At 36.2% G+C, this 26,072-nt stretch overlaps 3 protein-coding genes across 4 annotated transcripts in view; 1 reads left to right on the top strand and 2 right to left on the bottom strand.

Annotated features, from left to right (window-relative positions):
- Nucleotides 1-26,072, bottom strand: part of LOC139128685 (uncharacterized) — a 43,368-nt gene that overhangs the window by 13,637 nt on the left and 3,659 nt on the right. The gene's annotated exons all lie outside the window — the stretch shown is intronic.
- Nucleotides 4,583-9,599, top strand: LOC139128671 (G2/M phase-specific E3 ubiquitin-protein ligase-like). 2 transcript variants are annotated; one of them, XM_070694407.1, is made up of 4 exons: nt 4,583-4,854; nt 5,340-5,494; nt 7,026-7,264; nt 7,975-9,599. In XM_070694407.1, the coding sequence occupies exons 2-4, from the start codon at nt 5,367-5,369 to the stop codon at nt 8,220-8,222; spliced, it is 615 nt and encodes a 204-aa protein (XP_070550508.1). In that variant the 5' UTR covers nt 4,583-4,854; nt 5,340-5,366; the 3' UTR covers nt 8,223-9,599. The 2 variants fall into 2 exon arrangements, with proteins under 2 accessions (XP_070550508.1, XP_070550509.1); XM_070694408.1 differs by lacking the exon at nt 4,583-4,854 and having other exon boundaries at nt 5,339-5,494.
- LOC139128669 (uncharacterized) lies at nt 9,453-25,990 on the bottom strand. The gene is made up of 6 exons (XM_070694406.1): nt 25,706-25,990; nt 19,949-20,006; nt 18,085-18,224; nt 17,579-17,691; nt 11,183-11,334; nt 9,453-10,868 (listed from the first exon to the last, which is right to left on the bottom strand). Exons 1-6 carry the CDS (start codon nt 25,988-25,990, stop codon nt 10,663-10,665), a joined length of 954 nt encoding a protein of 317 aa, XP_070550507.1. The 3' UTR covers nt 9,453-10,662.

Raw genomic sequence — 26,072 nt, 5'->3', positions numbered from 1 at the left:
CATCTTTGCTGACACAGACATGTACCACAGGGCCTTTGTAGGGCCTGTCATATAGGTGTGATTGTTTGTGTGCTAACAATATATTTGTCATTGCACAATTCACAATACCTTTCATTACATGAACTTATTAAATTGACATTATGGGTAAGATATACTATTTTCAGCAGTCTGACAAAACAATTTTGGCCAACCTGTTCAGGTTTTTTATGTGAAAGGTAAGTAATTTGTTCGACTGTCTGTCTTATAAGAGCATAAAACTACTAGTCTGTTAGTTCAAGATAGTGGATTTGCTCACACCTTGATTTCTATTCTATATGAATTATCATTATATGTGCGATTCCTGTTCTCTTGACCTTTCTTTATTTTTCTACCTGTTCAGATTGAACTTAATAGCTCTGGTGCCAAGTTAGGCTATCGGAGTATGTGTGCCGTCGTTTGAAGAGAAAATACTGCCTGAATGTCTCAAGGTAACTGTCTAGGCCCAAGGCCAAGAAGTTTACTGACACTTCCTTTTTCATAATGTTATGAAGGACCTTGCTTGTAATTATACTAACTTATAACAAAATTTCTGTTTTTAGCTGGATTTCATTAGAAGTGGAAAAATGTGAAATTCACCCCTCTTTTTTGTGTTGGTTAGCAATCGGCTATTTGCCTAATATGTCGACAACATCAATATATATTTTTCGCTATTAATATTTTTGGTCAATAATTCAATGCTAGATACACCGTCTGTGTCATTGACGGTATTTTAATGTTCAACTTTTAGACAAACAGTTGCTGAAACATTGAAAACTTTGGACCCTGATGGTGTGGAGGCAAGATCAAAGAAACGTTTCAAGCGGGGCGTGTATAGAAGTGCAGTAAGTGTCACACACATGAGAAAGTGTGTTTTATAATTGTCAATACTGTATCTTGTAGCTGCCATACAAATTCTTTGAAAAGTGTGATCTGTGATGCTATGTATTCATCATCCTGTCACCTTTGTCACTTAAAAAAATCATTTCAATTTTAACACTGACAGTTTTGCTCAAACTTGCTGTTGTTAACTAGGCCTACCTACTTTTAACCCAAAGCTACAGGTCATCGCTTAGTGCGCAAGAACAACATCCCAAAGTTTTAGGTTATCATGTACTGATAATTTTGTTCTCTACAGGGACCAAACCAGACATGGCATTTAGATGGGTAAGGTTAATGCAATTGTTCTGAGATCTGTTAGAGGGTAACTTCAGCACCATTGTTACCCTGACCCCTTTCAAAAAGTTAAAGTCAAGGTTTCATTGTTTTAAGATCAGCATTTGTTTGTGATAATGCCTCACATTTCACATACAACACACTGACCTACTTTTTAGAGCTCACATTTGGTATTACAATGTGAGTTTATAGTATTAGCTGAAGTTGGTGACATCTATATGTACGGTATTTGATATATGTAATATGTATGTATGTATGGCCGTCAACTTCAAAAACTTGAGAACCGCTGCACATTCCACATCAATATTTGTTACTGTAGATGTGATTTTTTGTTTTAATGAATCTTTAACCACCACAAATATGCAAATTTGGGGAAACATGTAAAGAAACCGATAACAATTTAAAAATTCAGAAACTACTGGTGTGATTGCTTTTAAACTTGGTATGCAAGTTCCTGAGATGGCCGTTATATAGTTTAATTAATTTTGGTAAGTTTCCTATTTTTTGGTCAAAAGTCTTCTTCTCTTATACCACTTGTCCGATTCCTTTGAAATTTGATAGAGGTTTCTTGAGGTGACCACTGTAAGGTTTATTGTTCCTTGAGGTGACCATTATAGGTTTGTTGTTCCTTGAGGTGACCATTATTAGGTTTGTTGTTCCTTGAGGTGACCATTGTCAGGTTTGTTGTTCCTTGAGGTGACCATTGTCAGGTTTGTTGTTCCTTGAGGTGACCACTGTCAGGTTTATTGTTCTTGAGGTGACCACTGTCAGGTTTATTGTTCCTTGAGGTGACCACTGTCAGGTTTGTTGTTCCTTGAGGTGACCACTGTCAGGTTTATTGTTCCTTGAGGTGACCATTGTCAGGTTTATTGTTCCTTGAGGTGACCATTGTCAGGTTTATTGTTCCTTGAGGTGACCATTGTCAGGTTTATTGTTCCTTGAGGTGACCACTGTCAGGTTTATTGTTCCTTGAGGTGACCATTGTCAGGTTTATTGTTCTTGAGGTGACCATTGTCAGGTTTATTGTTCCTTGAGGTGACCATTGTCAGGTTTGTTGTTCCTTGAGGTGACCATTGTCAGGTTTGTTGTTCCTTGAGGTGGACCACTGTCAGGTTTATTGTTCCTTGAGGTGACCACTGTCAGGTTTATTGTTCCTTGAGGTGACCACTGTCAGGTTGTTGTTCCTTGAGGTGACCACTGTCAGGTTTATTGTTCCTTGAGGTGACCATTGTCAGGTTTATTGTTCCTTGAGGTGACCATTGTCAGGTTTATTGTTCCTTGAGGTGACCATTGTCAGGTTTGTTGTTCCTTGAGGTGACCATTGTCAGGTTTGTTGTTCCTTGAGGTGACCATTGTCAGGTTTATTGTTCCTTGAGGTGACCATTGTCAGGTTTGTTGTTCCTTGAGGTGACCACTGTCAGGTTTGTTGTTCCTTGAGGTGACCACTGTCAGGTTTGTTGTTCCTTGAGGTGACCACTGTCAGGTTTGTTGTTCCTTGAGGTGACCATTGTCAGGTTTGTTGTTCCTTGAGGTGACCACTGTCAGGTTTGTTGTTCCTTGAGGTGACCACTGTCAGGTTTGTTGTTCCTTGAGGTGACCACTGTCAGGTTTGTTGTTCCTTGAGGTGACCACTGTCAGGTTTGTTGTTCCTTGAGGTGACCACTGTCAGGTTTGTTGTTCCTTGAGGTGACCACTGTCAGGTTTGTTGTTCCTTGAGGTGACCACTGTCAGGTTTGTTGTTCCTTGAGGTGACCACTGTCAGGTTTGTTGTTCCTTGAGGTGACCATTGTCAGGTTTGTTGTTCCTTGAGGTGACCACTGTCAGGTTTATTGTTCCTTGAGGTGACCACTGTCAGGTTTGTTGTTCCTTGAGGTGACCACTGTCAGGTTTGTTGTTCCTTGAGGTGACCACTGTCAGGTTTGTTGTTCCTTGAGGTGACCATTGTCAGGTTTGTTGTTCCTTGAGGTGACCACTGTCAGGTTTGTTGTTCCTTGAGGTGACCACTGTCAGGTTTGTTGTTCCTTGAGGTGACCACTGTCAGGTTTGTTGTTCCTTGAGGAGACCACTGTCAGGTTTGTTGTTCCTTGAGGTGACCACTGTCAGGTTTGTTGTTCCTTGAGGTGACCACTGTCAGGTTTGTTGTTCCTTGAGGTGACCATTGTCAGGTTTATTGTTCTTGAGGTGACCATTGTCAGGTTTGTTGTTCCTTGAGGTGACCACTGTCAGGTTTGTTGTTCCTTGAGGTGACCACTGTCAGGTTTGTGGTTCCTTGAGGTGACCACTGTCAGGTTTATTGTTCCTTGAGGTGACCATTGTCAGGTTTATTGTTCCTTGAGGTGACCATTGTCAGGTTTGTTGTTCCTTGAGGTGACCATTGTCAGGTTATTGTTCCTTGAGGTGACCACTGTCAGGTTTGTTGTTCCTTGAGGTGACCACTGTCAGGTTTGTTGTTCCTTGAGGTGACCACTGTCAGGTTTGTTGTTCCTTGAGGTGACCACTGTCAGGTTGTTGTTCCTTGAGGTGACCACTGTCAGGTTTTTGTTCCTTGAGGTGACCACTGTCAGGTTTGTTTTCCTTGAGGTGACCACTGTCAGGTTTGTTGTTCCTTGGGGTGACCATTGTCAGGTTTGTTGTTCCTTGAGGTGACCACTGTCAGGTTTATTGTTCCTTGAGGTGACCACTGTCAGGTTATTGTTCCTTGAGGTGACCACTGTCAGGTTTATTGTTCCTTAAGGTGACCACTGTCAGGTTTGTTGTTCCTTGGGGTGACCATTGTCAGGTTTGTTGTTCCTTGAGGTGACCACTGTCAGGTTTATTGTTCCTTGAGGTGACCACTGTCAGGTTTATTGTTCCTTGAGGTGACCATTGTCAGGTTTATTGTTCCTTGAGGTGACCACTGTCAGGTTTGTTCAAATTTGACAGAGCAGGGGCTTGTTTTCTCCCTACATAAGCACATAAGCAAGTAAGGTGCTACACTCACAAAACTTCTTTTTAGAATTACATCATGATTATTTGCAAACTCGAGGCTTTACACAGGGATTGTAAAACAATGTGACCCATCAGTAGTTAAGTTACATCTGAAATATGATCTTTTTCTACTTCATACATTTAGATATGCTTTAATCGCTTGTCACCACAGCTTAGAACCAACAATGTTACTGTTAACAACTGAATTTTAGTCTTGACTGAAATTCAGGTATTAATAATAACTTTCACTTTTTAGCCATATATGCTCTGTTGCCAAGCTGAATGCTTGGCACTTAAGCAGATCTTACTTACTAGAACATAACCGGTAGTTATTGAACAGAACAAAAATAATAGTGAATAATTATAAGTCACAACTATTGTCCCTTCAATGTAACATGTAACTGATTATACTGATATCCGTTTGCAGGTTATTAATGAAGAAGTTGCTGGCAATATGGGAGTCCTGGAAGGGCGTGAGAGTAGCAGGGTATTTTCGCACAGTATTCACCTGATACAAAATAATATGTACTACAAGGCAGGACAATTAGTAGGACTTTCTATCCTAAACAATGGGCCCGGGATATCATGCTTGGCAAAGCCTGTCTTCAAGTTTATGTGTGGCTACACATATAAACTGAAGAAAAGCTCACCATTGATGATATCCCAGATGTGGATACTCAAAGTAAACTCAAAGAGGTAAGATTTATAAAAAATGTAATGAAGAACAGATCAATAAAAGACTTTTACCTGTTTGTATGTCGATCTGTGTATCACGATTTATTGTTTTCTTATGATTTGGCTACATTATGACTCATAGCTGCACAACTTGTCTAAATATGGTCACATCTCTGGAATACTACGTATCTCAACATGCTTGGGGGCAGGAGAACTACAACTTGCAATTGACACATAAAATAAAACTGGTGAAAAAATCAATACTGACAGTTACTGGGGTGTAAATATATTAAAGATCAAGGATGCAATTACATAAAAGCTAATGTGATGGTTCAAGAAATTTGCTAACCAATCATATGAATGAATAAATAGTTAAACCCTTATAACTCTAAAAAATGATAAATGCAGACATTTGAAATCTTGAAAAATATATCCACACTTGGTAGCTAGTTTGCTCACACCAGATTCATTTAAAGTTTTTTTTTAATGATTTTAAAACTTTTTAGCTACTCAACTGCACCACAGATGAAAAAATGGGAAGATTTGTCACCAGACATGGAGACTGGGTAGCAGATATTGGCTACATTGAAATATATTCATCAGATTACAATGACAGACATATCATTATCAACAGTCTGCTGAAACAGCTGATTTTGTACAGGTAAGATAAGTATCATAATATGCTTATAAGTCTGAATCTAACAATCTGTTTCATGCAGTAATATTTTTACTTTGACTACAACTTGGGCCTTGAATGATGAATAAACGAATACAAGAACAACATGTTGAAGAGAACATTCTTGGAATGTCAAAGTTTTTGAAAAGTCAATGCATTCTATTCCTTTGGTAAAAACTTGTGCTAAGCCAGACTAACCGGTAGGTCACTTTCATGACCCTTGTGTGACCCCTAAATGTACATCCTGGCATTTTTGTTAGTACAGTATAAGTTTTTACTATTTTGAGTTAAAACTGTACAACAGTCAACCATACCATTGAATTGGTGCACTGTAACTAATCCTTCAACAAAAACTTTGAATTTTGTGTGTTACAAAAGGGGAAAAAGTTAAGTATATGATGCCATACCTCACAAAATACCATGATGTAGATTCACTCTGGGATCATGAAAATTGCCAATTCTGTAAGGTGTTTGCACCCTTTCAGCCAATGATGTCATGAAAACATTGAGGCAATGGAACTTATTTGGTTTATCCCTATGGCGATGTTGACTTGGAAAAAAAATTTGCTCTCTTGTGTACAACCTGATCATATACAAATGGCATTATTATGTGATTGGGTCATTGGTTGCGATTAGTAGACCTCTTGATGACACTTGGTGATTACTTTCAGCCAAACATGCTTATATCGCCAAGGGGTCTTATCTCTGAAACCACCTTAACCCTGGATTGCCATATACATGTAGCCTTTAGTTCAGTTTTGCAAGTGTACATCTCCAAAAGTGAAGTATATGAAGCATTAATTGATAACAAAACTGTCAAAAGCTTATAGAGTAAGTTGGCGTCTATATGTGTGTGTATGCATGCATGCATGCATCTATGCATCTGTGTATTTATGTGTGTGTGTGTGTGTGCGTTTGCATGCGCGTTCATGTATATATGTCCGTCCACTGCAAAAACTTGAGAACCACTGCATGTTTCTGCATTATAGACTATAGATGGGATTTTGTTTAAATTAACTTGTTTCCACCAACAAAATGCAAATGAACTGAAAAATGTTAAAATGGTAAAACACTTGATGGGTATGAAAATTGGTTTGCAGCTTCCTGGGATGGACATAATTCATATAGTTTTGTTCATTTTGTGCTGGTCCATAATTTTCAATTTTACTGATTTTTATTGAAATTGTCTTCATTCTTGGTTAAAAGCATCCGCTTAAACCCCTTGCCCGATTGTCTTTAAATTTGAATAGGATATACCGGTGTGCAGAATAACTGATATGCAAATGACACAATTGTCAAAACCCATATACATTCAAAGTGGTACAGTTACTTCTATTTTGCTTGCAAATCTTAGCCTTAGGTAATCAAAATAAAAGGATTATGAATAGGCTTGTAAGTAAAGTCACCTTAAAAATATGAGTGATAAAAGTAAGGTACATGTAATACTACACTGTCAAAACCACATACACACACGACAAATGTACCATTGATAGTGATATATTTTTGTTCAATTTAGAGCCAAGATTGGGATGGACCAATTCTGTTCTGGGATGAATGCAGTGGGCAAGTTATTTGATATAGTTAAAGAGAACCACACTCCGTTTACAACATTGTTCACTAGCCATGATATCGTAATGACCAGACATCACTTCAAAAGCCTATATAAAATCGAGTGGAGTGTTGAGGGGAGCAACAACCGAGAAAAAGAAGAGGAAACAGTGTATGCCTTTGAGACCTACTTGCAGGAAGTAGAAGGTAAGGCAAAACTTTAGCTACACATAAGATGATAATAGCTTGCTGTTGATACACTGACATGACCATCTACATCTTTAATGTATAATGTTAAATGTATTAGGAACCACATGGGAATGCCTTTGATGACTAAGTGCTTTGCTGAATCAACAAGTGTAACAGATCAGCTTGCAATCAGTCTGTTGATCAAAACATGGGAAGGTGGGGGTTGTTCAGAAAATCTGCTATAATGAACAGCCTGCACTACTTAAAATGAACAATGACTTCACGGACAAAAATCTTGAAAACCCGATAACTGAGAGCAAAGCAGCAGGTTCCATTTGCTGATATGTTCCTATATATTTATCTGGCTTTCATGCAGAAGATTAAAACACTTAAATGCTATACATGATTATGACTTTGTGATGTGCCTACACCATCTATGTAGTCCATTCCTTATACCACTAACCTTGTCAAATAACTATACATAGAATGTTACACCATGTCACAGCCTGAAGAGTTGTAGTTTAACTGAAGTACATGTTTGTGTAGAAATTTTAGCTCACATTTGGTATGCCAATGAGTTTATAGTATAAACTGACATTGGCAGTGTCTGTTTCTACTTTGAAAACAAAATTTGGTTACAGTGAACCAGCTGTGGATGTTAGTTTGAACAAAAGGTTTCCTCCCTAACATCTGATTTGACATAGATAAACTTGTTTTTTTCTTTCCAGAAAAAAAACACCCTGTGTCCCTTGAAGATATACTAGTTTTCATCACTGCCGCAGACAGGGTGCCTGTTCTTGGCTTCCCCAAAGCTGTAACCGTGTCATTCTATACATGTGACGACAACGAAACTAGATTCCCATCAGCATCTACATGCGATCTTAGACTGTGGCTGCCAAGAGACACTGAACTTGAAAGACTAACAGAATTAATGAATAGGGCGCTGCTGGAGTCACATGGTTTTGGAAAAATTTAATATGTGTTGCACCTGGGGTATAAAGGGATGTATTTCCAAGGCCTAGTTTTATATGTTTCTCCAAGGGCATCAGTTTGGCTTGGATAATGGCATAGCCTTCATCCGTGGGGACTTATAGATTGGGTCATGTTCGTGCGGCCGTCTGTGGGTACATCCGTTCCGCAGATATCTTAGACATGCTTTTGTCAATTTCTTAAAAACTTTGCACAAGGATAGTACCCTATGGCATACATGTGCACGTGTATTTGTTTTGTGATGCAACCACATTTGGCCAGGTTAGAAGAATTTTTTTTGTTTCACGTCCCATAGAGACCCATGTATAAGCTATCCCCATAGAGTTACATGTATTATTGCAGGTGCAATATTAGATCGTATACCAAATTTCCAATACATGTAGGGAAACAGCCAGGAATGTTGTAAAATGCCTATGTGGTTCACCTAGCACTATCCCTGAGTGAGCAGATCATGTTTCCACTCTCAAAGAATAACACAACGAGCATTAAAGCCAAGTGTATACACAGTTGGAACATGATCTGTTCACTTGGCAGTACTGTTAGGTAATTACTTAGATAGGCATATAACAACATTCCTAGCTGTTTCCCTATGTATATTGGAACTTTGGTGTACGATCTAATATTGGGCTCGTAATAGCAGCCCCTCTTTGTGGAGTCATGCCTTGACCGATTTCTTTCAAACTTGGTACATTGGGTCATGTCCGTGCGTGCATTGGTAAGTTGATCGTTCACAGAGTTATCTCAGACATGCCCATGCCAATTTCTTTCAAACTTGGCATTAAGATGTACACCTATGCCATACAAAAGCACATTGATTTGATTCATGATTCAAACCAATGGCTGCCAGGAGCCCATTTTGTCATGATTTTTTTCCTATCTACAGCCAGACTTGTTTAAGCCAAATTCATTCAAAGTTAGTACAAAGACATTGACCTAATGTCATACATGTGCAAAGACATTGATTTCATACATTTGTACATTGATTTGTTCTACTATCCTATTTCATTTACAGTTGTTACAAAGACAATTGCATATGTTACAGATAAAGGGCTCGAAATTAACTTTTTCTCTAGTTTTTCAATTGGACAACCATTTTCAGATACTGGTTGTCCAGGAGACATGTATGGTTGTCCATCTTTTTAAATGTAAAATACCTAACTTTGGACTAGCATATGTCATGTATTTTAATGCATTAACAAAGCAGATTCACAACACGTAACAATTTATCAACTTTATTTACCAACATATACAATAGACCGGTTATTTGAGCTACGATTGATTATTTTTTTCTCAATAGCTCTGCGATGTGGATGGCACTGCTCGTGTTTACGCAGTGATTCTAGTCATAAACATGTACAGCCAACATCACTCGAAAATGCGGAAGACCCGTGTTCACATAGTGTACAGAACATCGCCTCAGTCTCACTATTATATTGCAGCCATTTTTATTCTACCGTCCATCCACGTTGCTTGAGATTTTTGTATATGACTTGCCTTTGCCTTGACAGAATCATCACTGTCTCGAGGATCATTAGGTTTTTTGATGCTGTCTTCAGATAATGCTGAACGTTTTCTCACACCGAAATGTTATTTGTGAAAGTAATTGAATAGACGGCATACTGAATTTTTCCTCAAAGTTAAGTCAATCAACAAGGAACAGCCGAAGTAGCATCAATGTCTACTCGTGTTGATCTGTCGTGTGCAGAATACGCAATAAAAATTGAGAGAAAGCAGTGCTCAGTTTTAAACATTGTATCAAAAATCTATTTTATATGGAACAAAGGCACAATCTGCATCGCATCGTGATATATGTACATACATTGTAGGCTGAAAACAAAAGCTTGAAAGGGGTCTAAATGACAACTCGCAATAATTTTGATCGATTTAGGCATAATGCCGAGATGATTCGATGAAAATTTCTCTATTAACCTGACACATCCATTCTTTGACCATTCAGCCGTACGTAATCATGACATGTTTGAGCGGACGGTTGGCCCGTGGGACAACCATTTACTAGAGATTGGTTGTCCACACGCAAGGTTTGGTTGTCCCGTGCCATGGGACAACCATTAATTTTGGGCCCTGACATATATGCACACTGATTATTTTGTGATATGATCCAATATGCCAGCTAGTCACCATTTTGCAGTGATTTTACTTACAAATGGGTACTATGTCATTGACAATGATTTGTGAAGCAATGTAAACGGCCCAATTGTAAGGCAAATGTGTAACAAGATGGAGAATAACAATAAATTGTCAGTCAACCTAAAAGACAGATTGAATAGTTTTACTAACTGTTTATAGGCTGAAATGTTCATGTGTTACATGAGATTACCACAAATCAAATCATGTTCAAATATAAAACTATTGTACAGAAAAAAATACTTGTACATTTTGTTTGTGATCATCCAAGTAGTTCACTCTTAAAGTGTATTCTCACATATCTCTTTTAAAGTTTGATATAACTGTTTTGCTTCTCTGCTTGTACGTGGCGGAAGTAAACCTTCATTTGTCATGATGTCATCCAAGAGTTCTTCTAAACTATCATCACCTATATAACTGGGAAAACTTGTGTATTGATGAAGATTACTAGTGTCCTCCCCAAAAGGTTGTAGCATATCTGTCCCACCTAGAATCAAGATAGATATAATAGAGTGTCAAAATACGAGACACAACCAAGATCATTAATATGACTTAATTGATACACACAATCACCAGAAATCTCCAAAGTTTATGCATCATTGTTAAAGGAAAACATTTCTTGCTTCCTTTATCTGTGCCCTTTTAGAACCATCATCATTTTAAAATCAAACAAATGTTACTCAATACAATTTTAACTAAAATGTCAAATATAACAACAAAATTATTTGTGCCAGAGACTCTTACGTGTATATGATGATGGCTGTTAAGGAAACAACAATCCTACAAAGGATGTCAACTTACCTGTTAACTCTGGGCTGTAATATAGAATGTTTGGTATTCCACAGGGAACTTCAAGCTGTCTTTGTTGTCGCAAGGGATGATCATTCCACTGGTTTATGACTTCATCTAGTTCAGCCTGGATAACTCCAAGATAACAATATCTGACTAAGCACCTATTGCAAAAAAGTTAACATGCAAAAAAAAATAATGACAAGCAAGTTTGCTGAAAAAATAATGAAGTGACGAATTGCACCAACATAAACTGTAATAGTAGTTGTTTAAATTATGCCACTTGGTAACATGTCATTGAGTCATTGTCAATCAAACAGTCCCCACTTGTAATTTTGAAACATAGTCTCATCAGATCGGATAGTGAACAAAACAGTTGTGCACTTGCTCCCCATAGGATTTTTTCGTTGTACCAAAATCTTACTGTTACGATGTTTTTTTATGGATTTTAGAGTCCTGGTATTTTGAAATATTTAGAACCTCTCAGCTCTTTGTTTTAAAGTCATGGAGGAGAATATAGATATGCATGCTTTGTACTGTTTTGAAAATTATCTTTGTCACTATTCAAGTTTGCATGTTGTTTGTCACATATAGAGTAGAAGTTAGAGATGCCATGACATGGCACCAAATACATTTCAGAATTGATTAAAATGACACAAGTTGGGTCTCAATGAGCAATCCTTACTATAGGTTTCCATAAGTAGAAGTGTTTGTGTGGACCTGTATGCCCACAGATTTTGTACCACCATATGAATCTTGCTCTTGTATGATGTTACATTGGCAGACATAAATAATAGAAAACCAAAGTTGATAATTTCCTATCAATAGATACGCCAGGGACTTAACAGACTCAGTATACTAAGCGAGTATCTTCATGAAGATACTCGCTTAGTATACTGAGTCTGTTACTAGTATGCATTGGCAGCTTCAAGGAGTGAAGTAATTGTTCAGCAGCCTGTGAAACTTATACAGAGACAAGATAATACAGCCGGCACTGTTTGTGAAGACGCATGCACATCGTTAAACACTAAAGAAAGTGCCTTGGTGTTCTCTCCGTAACACTGAAGGGCTATTGAGAGGGACTTATCAAGTTTGGTTTTCTATTATTTATGGCTTCTGTCATAACATTTATTTTTCATGCAATGAGAGAGGGTTGTACAACTATTAGCCTAACTAAAACTTGTGATCAAATTATTTGTTGTCTTTTTCTTGAGACTTGTATCTTTCTGAGTAAGGTCCATAAATCATTTCCTTATTCAAAAATAGCCTACGAGTCAGCTTTAAGTTTTAAGGTTCCAAGACAAGAAACAGCCCCTTTCAAACTAAGAATTCTGTGGCAAATACTGAGATAGAAACTGCTATAAAATATATACCATTAGGAAGCCTAGATATTGGGCAACTCAGCTAAGGCAATTTAGTCCAGTCAATCTACGAGATTTTGGCACCTAACCCACCACAAATTGCAACAGAATTTTTTTCTTCAGAATGCATTTTAATGAGGTACCCAGAACAACATATTAAAAGTTTACTCGAATCCACCTTGGGGAAATATGTCTAATTTGCATAAATCAAATATGGCGGCCAACCATCAGACAAAATAACATAATTGGCTATATATCACATATTAAACACGCTATTTCAGTGATTTCAAAGTCTGAAACTAGTTATTTGGCTCAGGAATCATTTTGGAGGGATATTGTTTCATATAGGCACCTCATAATTTGCATAATTCCAATATGGCGGCCAACATTCCTACAAAAGGCATTTTCGGTCATATACCACGTATTAAACAAGCTATTTCAGTGATTTTAAAGTTAAAAGTATATTTCTTAGGCATGTACAAACAATTTTCGAGATGCTATGATTTGCATAGGTAATTTGTTAATTTGCATAATTCCAATATGGTAGCCAACATACCTACAAAATACATTTTCTGTCATATACCACGTATTAACCCTTTGAGCGCCAAAGTCTATTTTTGTCAACTTTATAATATGTACCACAGTCAATTATTCTCTTTTTGCCAAAATTTTGATAAAATATGTAGCTGCTGAAAAATGATATCCATTTGGTCCAAACTTATGAAAAAACCGTACAGAAAAGTTCACAGAAACTGGTAAAATACTGCATTAAAATGTTGGTGTAAAAAATTACAGCAGTCAAAGGGTAAACAAGCCATATCTGTGATTTCAAAGTTAAAAGTGCATATCTTTGGCATGGACAAACAATTTTCGAGATGCTATGATTTTCATAGGTAATTTGTTAATTTGCATAATTCCAATATGGTGGCCAACATACCTACAAGAGACATTTTCTGTCATATACCACGTATTAACCCTTTGGCACCAAAGTCTATTTTTGTCAACTTTATAAAATGTACCACAGTCATTTTTTCTGCTTTTTGCCAAAATTTGATTAAAATCTGTAGCTGCTGAAAAATGATATCCATTTAGTCAAAAATTATGAAAAAACGTACAGAAATTTCACAGAAACTGGTAAAATATTGCATTAAAATTTTGGTGTAAAAAATTACAGCAGTCAAAGGGTTTAAACAAGCTATTTCTGTGATTTCAAAGTTAAAAGTATATTTCTTTGGCGTGGACAAATGATTTTTGAGGTGCAATGATTTGGGTTGGCACTTCGTTAATTTGCATAAATCCACTACAAAAGAAATTTTCTGTCATAATATGTATTGAACAATCTATTTCAGCCATTTTGAAGTTTAATTATTTTCTTGAGCATGAAGAAACACCTTTTGTGGTTCAAAGTTTTTAAAAGACACTTTGATGATTTTCAGAAATTAAATATGGCTGCCAAATTAATGCCCAAATAGCTTCTAATATAATAAGGTTATGGTAGAGTTTATGGAATGGGAATATAAAGAAAAAAACTGTCAACAGGGCACTGCACCTAACGCACTGTATTTTGCTCAAAATATATTTTTGAAATATTCTTCCAATTTTTATTAATTTGTTAACCCAAGATTAAAAATTGGTTAGGTTCACCTTTTAGCTTGGCAAGCAGTCGTAAGTTGCATGATATAGAAGGGTTAATGAATGCAAATGTATGCAAATCACCCGAATTCCTGCTTCCTTTTATCCGAATTTCAAGATTTCCAAAGAATATAACTCTGTTCTGGCTTGGTCATATTTTCTGAAATTTTCACATTATGATTTTAAATGCTATATAACAAAACAACTATTTTGTTTTGCAATAAAATTCTTACATTTGAATTAGAGGCATTTTATTTTGCTAACCATGATTTTAAGCACTTTTTGAGTGCAGTCGTTCAGACCATGCCATTTAGAATGAGGATATACTCTTGTTTCAAGTGAAATATTACATTTCACAAAATAGTTTGTAAGGATTTTCTTGTCATCTTAGATGAGAAATATTCCTTCGAAAAAAACTGTGTTGGCAACGTGCAGCTCCACCTTAAGTCCTTGAAAATTTATTTTTAAAAATATGGAAATATACTGTAAAGTTACTTACAATAACGATCCATTTAAGAATAAAAGTTTATTTTGATAGGTGCCTCTGATACCTGAATTCGTTAAAATTCCCCATAAATATATTGTATTTTGAAAAGAATGTTAAAGCAAATTTGGTAGACTTACATATATGACTTCCGAACGGATTAAAATACGTATATGTTGATGTGCGTTTACTATTGAGATGTAAGAAAGTCATGCAATTTCAATTATTTGTGATTTTTCTAAATATGACAACCGTTAATGATTGTTAGTCATCTAATAATAATCTCTTTCTGAATATAACATTGGATTCATCTGTGTACGACATTGTATGTGATTTTATAGGTGCTTTATACTCTACAGTGTTAAAACATGTAATCTTTAATGTTTTCCTGTTTAAAAAAGTAGTGGACAAAATCTTTAGTTTCTAATTTAGACTAAACCCCTTCCTTATGGACGAGTGCATCTTTGGTACATCCCCTAGACGATAGGCAAGAAGTCATCACATATGAGAGCAAAAACACAATAAACACAACAAAGATAACGCAAAAATAAAATAATGTGACCAAAAATAACACATACCACAATACAGACAAATTAAAACTTAGCACTGATGCAAACAATATCAGACTTTTAAAAACTTGATCAACACACAAACTCCCAAAAATTGAAAATTGTTAAAATTAATTCACACAACTCATTGGCCCAACAGAATCCAACTGTTACACGATACAAACATGTACATCTGGAAAAATGACACTTGGAAAAATGACTCAAGATGTACTTCTTTGTATTGTGTAATAGTGTTGGATCCTTTGTTTGGACTAATTGTAAGTCTTTGCTAAAGCATACAGTTTTCAGATTTTTTGAGTTTGTGTGTCCATAAAGTTTTTATGAATCTGACATTGTTTGCAATAGTGCTAAGTTTCAATTTGTGTGTTACGACATTTTTTATTTCGGTCATATCATTTTTTCTGTTTTTTTAGCTTTGTTGTGTTTATTGTATTTTCCTGTTATGTGTGATGACTCCTAGCCTATAATCTAAGGGATCTTATAAAGATGCACCCATCCATAAGAAGGGAGTTCAGTCTAAATTAAAAACTAAAGATTTTGAACACTTCTTTTTTTAACAGTAAACATTACAGATTACATGTTTTGGCACTTTAGAGTGTTAAACACCCTTACAAATTACGAAAATGCCGCACACAGATGAATTCAATCTTATGTTAAGAAAGAGAATATATCATTCAAAAGACTAACATTCATTAACAGTCGTCATATACAGAAAAATCAAAAAATTTTAAAAATGAATGTCCAAGGACTTAACACTTTCTTCTTTCCTAGTGCTAAAAATATACCAAAACCATTATTTATATCAGAAGCTATTAAGCCATGGCATTAATTTGGCAGCCATATTTAATTTATGCAAATTATCAAAGGGCCTTTGTAAAATTTGAGCCACTAAAAGTGTTTCTTCATACCCAAGAAAAATATTAAAACTTTAAAATCACTGAAATAGCTTGTTTAATGCGTGGTATATGACCGACATCCTTTGTAGGAATGTTGGCCACCATATTGGATTTATGCAAATTAACAAATTACCTATGCAAATCATAGCATCTCAAAAATCGTTTATCCATGCCAAAGAAATATACTTTTAACTTTAAAATCACTAAAAAAGTTTGTTTAATACGTGGTATATGACCGAAAATGTCTTTTGTAGGAATGTTGGCCGCCATATTGGAATTATGCAAATTAATGAAGTACCTATAAGGAAGATTATACCTCCAAAAAATAATTCCCTGGGCCAAATTACTAGTGTCAGAATTTGCAATCACTGAAATAGCTTGTTTAACATGTGATATATAGCAAATTATGTTATTTTGTATGACGGCTGGCAGCCATATTTGATTTATGCAAATTAGACATATTTCCCCAAGGTGGATTCGAGTAAACTTTTAATATGTTGTTCTGGGTACCTCATTAAAATGCATTCTGAAGAAAAAAATTCTGTTGCAATTGTGGTGGGTCTAACCCTATTTTGACTGGACTATAAGGCAATTTTGTTTTCATTGTTTACACAAGGATCATGTGACAGGATATTTAAATACCCTGTCAAAAATTGGTTTTCCCTACTTTCCATGACAGCACTGCCATATTGCCTGTTGAAATTTGCATCAAAGACAGCTGTATATGTGTTCTCAAAAAGCGTGTCTCAGAATTCCCATACATATTTTCATTTTAAAGTTACAGTGAGTTAAAGGTTTTCGACATAAATTTTAATCGCAAAAAAATAAGGATTCTGTCATAAAATTGATTGAAGGCCTGCATTCATATAACATCTTGCAATCACATCAATTTCAGATAGAAATCTTAAAGCATTAACGCAGGAAGTTGGGAAAACCGATTTTTGGAAGGGTGTTTAAATTTCCTGTCACGTGATTCCTGTGTAAAAAATGACAACAAAATTAGCCCCGCCAGGTTTTAAAATATGTAGGCTTTCCAATGGTATATAATTTAAAGGAGTACCTATCACTGAGTCTGTCAAACAATACTTAGTTTTAAAGTGGCTATTACTTGTCTTGGAACCTTAATACATCATTTAAACAAACATAACCTATCGGTAGACCAGTGAACAATGGAAATCATCATGTTTTCTAACTTATTACTTCTGTATGAAAAGTTGAGGTGAGCTACACTGGCCTACATGTGTGACCCAAAATGTTCCTTGAGAGTAGTCGATAGTCAGATTTGTGACTGTGTTGAAGTTTGAAATGAAGAAGTATTTCAGTAAAAAGTAATGATTATAGCCGTAAGGATCCCAAAATTTATGTAAATTTATGTATGTAATACGGAGTGCACTTGTATTTATTTTTATAGTGGGTGGGTGGGTGAATGAGCACTTGTGAAATAAGGGAGCAAAATACATGCTTACTTATGTAAATTATGCCTCAGGGTGAAGAGACCTTCTCTTTCCATTGCGATGAAATATTGCCTCCACCACTCCGTCCACGACTTTAACAACTGAGACCAAAAACATTCTATTCTCTGAAATATACAGAGCAAGTGCATAAAAAAATCAATCCAGAAATAAGTGCAAATGATACTTATATCACTTAAAAGTTATACCAACAAGTTTGTTTCCAAACAGCACAAAAACAGTATTATTGGGAAAAGAAAGATAAAGGAGTAATAAGCCATTTGGTGTCAAATTGGCAAAAAATCAAAGACAGGGTAAAGATTCTCGGCTCCTTTAAATTTGATAAAAAATCTATTGATATTTAACACACTACATTGTTTTTATATATGAAACTTCACGGGTATAACACTATTAAACTTTTTAAAGGAGAGCATGTTGAACTTGCAAAACATCAAAACAAAACTATGGTTTGGCCAATAGTAATTTGTACATGAAGACCTGCCAACCAAATAGCAACCTACCTGATTTGAAGTAGATTTGCCATAAAGAAAGGAACTTTCCCATTCATATTGATCAAAAGCGGACTGCAGCAAAAAGACTTGCATGGCTGCAACTGTTCCATTTTCATTGCCTGGATCACCTCTTAGTTGCAGTGGACATCCTGCAAGAAAGTGAAATAATGATGAAGTACTAAGTACCAGGGGGTGGGGGTGGGGTGTACATGTAGTTTATTTTCAAGTATGGCACTCTCTGTATTGTAGCCTTTGTTCTGTCCATTCCCCTTTTCAAGAGTAACATTCTTGTCTGTAAATGTTGGCTTAAACCCCCAGGCTAAATGGGCAGGTTTGCGGCTTAAAGGCGGAGCCTCCCTTTAAAAGGGCGCCAAGCTATGGCGGCGTTCATTGTGTAAGTGGACACCAAACAGGCAGCATGAGGGCACAGGCTCCAGAAAATGCCACTTTTTAGTTTTTTCCGACCGCAAAAACACTGACAGACTGCCAAGCGGTCAGCACGAAGCTGCTGCCGATCGAACCCTGTGGTTATATTCAAATTCTAACGTGACTCTAAGACGTTTTTTAAGGAAATTCGAGTGTGGTGCTGGGGAATAAATAACCATTGGCAATTTGAACCGACCATCAATCAAACGGTTATATAAGCTCTGTTTGCAGGATTAGCAAAATGTGACAAAAGATTGAGATCAGTTTGTGTAATTAATGTTATAGAAATCAAACATCGTACTGGCCAAGTGTTTGACTGGGAGGAGAACTCCACTAATGCGAGAACCTGGGATTGAAAAGTGTGGCTTTAAGTCGAGATGTGACCAGATATGAACTGAAAATGCTCCCGTGTTTGATCAAAAATACAAATAAGCAATTTGTTGATTAGAAACTGTGAAGAGACTAATTTGTTTAATTGATTAAATATGCAAATTAGCTGTTAGTTAACACCCAATGTCTCAATCTACAGGCAGATGTCTGTCAGATAAATATCTGTACACATTTCCATCAAATCTGGTGCAGTAGTTTTAAAACTACTGGTATGTCACTAATTAGAAATGTTCATAAAATATGCAAATTACCATTTATTTGGTATGGTGCTTCATGAACTACATTGTTTTTCAGATACTAGCTTGCATGGTAAGTTTCATGATAATTGGTGCAGTAAATATTGTTTTATAACACTATGGTCATCACGCTTCCCATAGACAACCATGTATCAGAAAAATATCGCAATTATACGGTGTCGCTCAAATTTGATCAGAATTGTTACATTCCAGTATGGGTACCAAAGATCAAAAATAAATGTTGTTTCTATCTGTTCAGTGCAGGAAAATTCTACGTTGATGTTATGACAATGATTTCTGCACAGTACAACCAGAAAAACAAGAAGAAATATTTAAACCAGAAAAACAAGAATGACAAAAGTAATTAAGGTCTGAAACTTTAGGTACTGGAGGTCAACTTTAGCAACATGCATAACAGAAAGGCAGCTAGCCCCCTTACTGCCTTAGTTTGACCATAGACGGTCTTCCTCCCCTCTACTGACGGTCTTCCTCCCCTCTACTGTCTATGGTTTGAGCAGGTCTGTTAATATGTAATGTTTCATCAAATATGGTGCAATAATTTCAAAACCACATCGCTAATTGCAACAATTTATTAAATATGCAAATTAGCAGTTTATTATAAGGCTGGGTGTCTTCATACAGTTTACTTTGTATGAAAACAACTGCTATACGGCAAGTTTCACAGAATTCAGTGTGGTAACTCTGATTTTCAATGCTGAATTCGTTAAATTTCATGTAAGTTATCTGTTTAATATCTCTAACAAGGTCAATCAAATATAGTGCAGTAATTTCACAACTATACTATACGCAATGTTCTTTACCTGCCCTTTGGTTTTGGGCAACTCTCCTGTCTTTGTACATGATACACACTCCTTTATACTGAAATGGTATTGCAAGAAAACAATTTGACATATGAACCTACATCATAAAACAGCCTGTACTTTTATGATCAGAAGACATGGCAGTCGAATTATGTTGACAAGCTCTAAAGTTCATCACAATTACCTTAATATAACACCATAGTGTAGCTCTAGCAGCTGTAAAATTGTTGCAGTTGAGTAGCCACCCTGCCATAAAGCCTTTATTGCCTCAGCATCTAGGTACAAAAAAGAAAATGAGTTTAAGTTCCTCCGTAACAATTTCATCATCAACTAAATCTACTCAAATATAACTTTTTTTCTGTCACATTTGAAATGATACACCAACATACACTTGAAAACTAGTTTTAGCAATAAATTGAGAAAAACACAGAAAAACATTGGTCCAGCGCACAGTTCTGACACTCTAAGGGTGATCTGATTTTACTTTCATTTCATCCTGGAATGCAGTTGATGCATAAACATAGGAACCCGAGTTATGAAAGGAAGCTCAACTCAATCAACATTCTGAATACTTACTGTAGGCATGCAAGGTCCCAATCTGATTAAAATCAGATGTAGTGTGATGCTTGTTTATTTAGGTAAGAGTATTACGATCTGCAAACATGGCATTTACGGCATTTTGCTAAGAACGGTGAATAGGCGGCAATGTGATTGGCTGAGTAGTTTACTTTTAAAAATGAGGAAAAATTAAAGCCACAAGTACAGATGGAGTGTCAGGTGAGGAAACGCAGAAGTAAAAGACCACATCGCTGACAGTGAAAATACCAAGCGCATCACTACATTCGATTTTAATCGGAACCCAGGTTTGGGGTAAAGGGTACTCACCATTTTCAAATTCCTTAAGAAATACTGGGTCTGACATCACTGATTCTCACACCAACTTGCACAACTGCAAGGTCCATGAGAATATGTTAAGAATCTTTAAGTATGTACTTATTTCATTGCACTGAAACATTATCAATTGCAGGGGACTCCATTGGTTTACAACTGTGCTATATTAAAGGCATAATCAGTTTTGACACGTGTATAAATTTTACATAATAACCGATAAAAGGAACAATCCCTGTAGCTTTGACAATTATTTAAAAATATATCAAAATATCTCTGAATTCTTTCCCCATAACCTCTTAATCTGGTTTATAAAGTCTTCTGTTGATGAAGCAAACTGAGCTCAATCATAGACAGTAGCTAGAGGGGGAAGACCCCCCCTACTATCTATGGCTGAATTAACAGCTGTAGTATTGTCAAATTCTAATTGCCATTCTCAATAGCAAACAGTGTCAGACTTTCAACATAACATTCTTTGTGAATAAGAAAAGCACTCACTAATCTTCTATTAGAGGTGAATCTGTCGTATTTTTAGATCAACAATTTTTTAATACAGAATCCCGTTACAGGTCTCTTCCACGTCACAGTGTATGATTGCTCTATATCGCGTACATGTAGGCAAACTTCATTTTAAGGTTAATTAACATTGAAATTATGGGCTTCAAAATTCATTAACCTTAATACATAAACTTTCTAAACGTTTCACGAATACGTTTCACGAATTTTTTTAACTACTGGTACTAAAAGTACAATTTCTTATTCTTTTTGGCCATTAATACATGTGGGAGTTAAAATACGAGAAACGGCAGTTGATAGAACCATGGATGTATTGAGAGAGAAGGAGATACAACTGGCGACATACCTCCATGATAGAACAAAATACTATGTAAAATCATTTAAAGTTACAGCTAATCCACATTTACAACTTTACTAACCTTTTAGCCACCTTGTACAGTTAGACTTGAGCAAGGGTAGTGACCATAAAGTACAGACATTTACGATATCACTGCCTAAGGACACACTCGATGATAACTCTCGCACTTCCGTGTTGCCGACAAAGTGGGTAGAACGCATGCGCGGAAAACGCCACCTATAGTCAGCATTGTTGAGAAAAAACATTGAATGCGACGCAGACTTTGAATGCGGAGACATATGTGAGAGAAAAAAATATGAATGCGACGCAGACTTTGAATGCGGAGACATATGTGAGAGAAAAAAATTGAATGCGACGCAGACTTTGAAAGCGGAGACATATGTGAGAGAAAAACAATTGAATGCGACGCAGACTTTGAATGCGGAGACATATGTGAGAGAAAAAAATATGAATGCGACGCTGACTTTGAATGCGGAGACATATGTGAGAGAAAAAAATATGAATGCGACGCTGACTTTGAATGCGGAGACATATGTGAGAGAAAAAAATATGAATGCGACGCTGACTTTGAATGCGGAGACATATGTGAGAGAAAAAACATTGAATGCGACGCAGACTTTGAATGCGGAGACATATGTGAGAGAAAAGAATATGAATGCGACGCAGACTTTGAATGCGGAGACATATGTGAGAGAAAAACAATTGAATGCGATGCAGACTTTGAATGCGGAGACATATGTGAGAGAAAAAACATTGAATGCGACGCAGACTTTGAATGCGGAGACATAAGCTTATGTAAGAGAAAAAAAATTGAATGCGACGCAGACTTTGAATGCGGAGACATATGTGAGAGAAAAAAAATTGAATGCGACGCAGACTTTGAATGCGGAGACATAATATAAGAAAAACATTTGAATGCGACGCAGACTTTGAATGCGGAGAACAGGTAGTTTTGGGCCACCGTAGTTAGTCATTCTTTAGTGGAACGCTTCGATCTTTCTTTATATTTTATAGCTGTAATTGATAGTTGATACTGAATCAAGTGCGTTTGTGACAGTTTGCTTCAGTTTGTTGAGTATTTGTGTACATCGAGATTACATCAAGTAACTAGTAATGCATTATGTTGTATTGTTATCTTGCTTAGTTTGTTGGTAAAGTCCGTTGCGTCTATAATGTACATTGGCTGGTTTTGTACAATCAGTTTTAAGAAATAGTCTATCTTATGTATTCCGATATTTTGTGTGTTGGGCTAGAGCAGCCATAAATAATTTGGACCGTGACGACAAATGAATTTTGCTGATGCTGGTGACTTTTTGAATTTTTGGAGTGAATACTGCGTTAGTGTGCATATTATGTGTATTCAAGGGATCATAATATTGAACGTATCATTTGTCTATTTGTTTATTTTAGTACATGTCCTTGTAGTTTTCTTGTTGTGTTGTCGCTGTCATTTACATGCACTTTTGTATCGTAATCTCTTTTGGCTTAAAAGTCTGTGCTTTCTTCAATGATATTGCTATTCCGGTTTGCCAGTCTTTATCTAATGGTTTTATGGAAATGTTATGGTTCAATTTGATAGTGTTTTAATGGCATTTTTTCTGCCTATGTTATGTTAGATTTGGTTGTATTTAAATGAATTTCGGAATTTTCCAGGGATAAGCCTCTATTCAATGTTATTTCAGGAGTTAATAGTTTAACACAATTGTAACTAATTTGGTATGATTGGATGGTGACGTAATGTCGATTTAATCTTCAAATGTAATCTAATCTGCTTTTCTTTTTATATTACACGCTTGTTTTTATGAGTAATTTGCGATACTGCAACGTTCAGCTATATGGCACCGAACACTTTTGAGAAATTCACAAAATATGAAAATCCAATTATCCCACATTAGTTCCAATCGTGCTGTTCATATTCCGAGAGATATTTTAATATATTTAGAGTTCTTAGGGATTTGTATTTGGTACGCCTGTTTGCGTCATATTTTTTGTTTGTTTCTTTAATTAATTCTTTTCTTTTGCTTCCATTATCAGAGAAGATTTCCTCAATCTGTTAAATTTTCTCTGTGTGTATTTTGAATATGATGGCGGCCTGGCCACCGTATTTCAATGGTAGTTCTTTGGCTGAAAAATTCGGTGACCCTGAAAAAGAGCCCTTTGGTTTGGTTTGGGGAAGTAGTGTTTTGTACGTGACAACTTATATTTTGAGTTTATGTGTAAGTTGTTATTTGACTTCTTCTTCGAAACGTCCGAGGAGCTTCTTTGCTTGTTGTATTCGGTCGTTTTCTGTGAGAGATTGTATTCCTTGTAAGACTGTTGTGGTATTTTCGTTTGCCAGTTATTGGACCGGTTATATTTGTGTTCGGGCACGTGTATAATGTTGAGAGAGCTGTATGAAAGACGGAGCCTACTTTTACCTCGTTGTAGACTTTTTGTTTCGCCATAGTGTCCCAACACTGTGTCCAAAATTATAGAAGACGAAAATATTAAACATATTACGAGTAATATAGGAAAACACTGAATATCCGCAAAAATAGTACGGTGTGTGGAGCTGCCTTCCCCTTTGCCGCACCAATTCATTTAGCATTCATTGTAGCATTGTTTATAATCTACTTCGGTACAGTTCAAGCTTTCCTATAAAATATGGTTTATGTGTTAATTTATGCAAATTAGTATTTAAATTTATTCATCTATAATTACGTCCCTTTTTCAGTTGAAGCACTAATAGAAATGTGCTTTTACTAGCAACTTTAAAGTGTAAAGCCTACTTTTACTGCTTCAAATGGTAATTTGTGATAATTTTGTGTTAATTTATGCAAATTAGTATTTAAATTTATTCATCTATGATTACTAACCTTTTTTTAGTTGAAGCACTAATAGAAATGTGCTTTACTAGCAACTTTAACAATATAAAGCCTACTTCTACTGCTTCCAATGGTAATTTGTGATAATTTGGCGGCCATTTTGTCTATGCTAATTATCTAAAATTGCTCAATACTGACAGAGATCCAGTAACTATTTTTTCACTTTGGTTATCTTGACTAGCAAAATCCGGTTTAAAAAAAAAACTTAAGACCCTAACACAAGGTTCAGGACAAAAAGTGGATTTGGCTGCCGGACTACTATGGGAAATTGATGTAAAGTTGTCTTGAAGAGGATAATTCTTCCATTCAATACTGACATCTGAGAATCTTTAAGAAACTCAATAAGTGTCTCACCGTGTTTGTTAACTACACTGTCTATGTTAGTTCTTTTAGGAATATTATCAATTTCTGGTATACAATCGTCTAAAGCACCAATCCGTGCGTTTAAATCCCCGCAAACGATAATATTGTCAACATCATTTTCTACATACAGTTGACAAAGTAAGTGAGAAAAGAAACCAACGGCATCTCTTCCCCAAAGAGAATTTTCGGGGGGTAAATAACACGTAAAGACGATAAAACTATACTCTGTTATTTTATCAACAAATTTCAATCCCAATATACCGTCATAAGATTTATCACAGACTGATATGTTATATCTACGGACAGTGTCATGTTTGACCAATATACCAACTCCACCTGAAGCACGTATGGCTCTTTTGTGAGCCAATTCTCTGTTAAAACCAAACCATCTATATCCTTCAATCTCAATACTCTCACCTTGTTTAAGGTGAGTTTCACTTAGACAAAAAACATCGCAATTCTTACGTAAAATAACTTGCTTTATCAAGTCTCTATTTTTCGTCGTCCATCCATTGATATTCCAATGTTAACACGTCACTGAAGGTCCGGCGGGCTGGTTCACTCCTCATTCAACGTGCTGATTTCTATTCTCTTGCCTAACAATTCGGCCACTACCTGTCACTCTATACTGCTCACCGTTTGGTAAATCCTTCAAAATTGATCGAAAGTTCAGCTCTATAAGGCGTTCGGCATGAGATCTGCATGAATGATATATGAATGGTAAACTTCGTTGTCTTTGAGCAAAGTTTTTGCTCTCAATACATTTACCTTCTGATTTCGTGTTTCAAATTCCACTTTTACCACACCTGGTTTGTCATTGCGGGAAAGCATTCTACGACACTTTAACACCTGTGCGTCTGGAAGATTGAGGACATTGTGAACCATGTGGGTGACTTTTACGGGTAGATCTTCTTCTTCTTCTGCAACCAGGTTTACAACGATAACTAAACGATTTATGTCAAAGTTCTGCTCGTCACTCTCACTATTTGCCGCTGCATCAAATTTTTGTTCTATCTTCTCGACCCTTGAACGGAGGTCAGCTATCTCAAGCATCAACTCTTCTTTTATTTCTTTGGTTGACTGACGTACCTCATTGAGTAACTTCGTTTGATTTCGTTTGTTGCGCCCTTTCGCC

This window comes from Ptychodera flava, unplaced genomic scaffold, assembly GCF_041260155.1.
Source record: "Ptychodera flava strain L36383 unplaced genomic scaffold, AS_Pfla_20210202 Scaffold_64__1_contigs__length_706160_pilon, whole genome shotgun sequence".
In the NCBI taxonomy this organism is placed as follows: Eukaryota; Metazoa; Hemichordata; class Enteropneusta; family Ptychoderidae; genus Ptychodera; species Ptychodera flava.
Note: the sequence above shows the minus strand (reverse complement) of the source record. Positions and strands in the feature narration are given on the sequence as shown.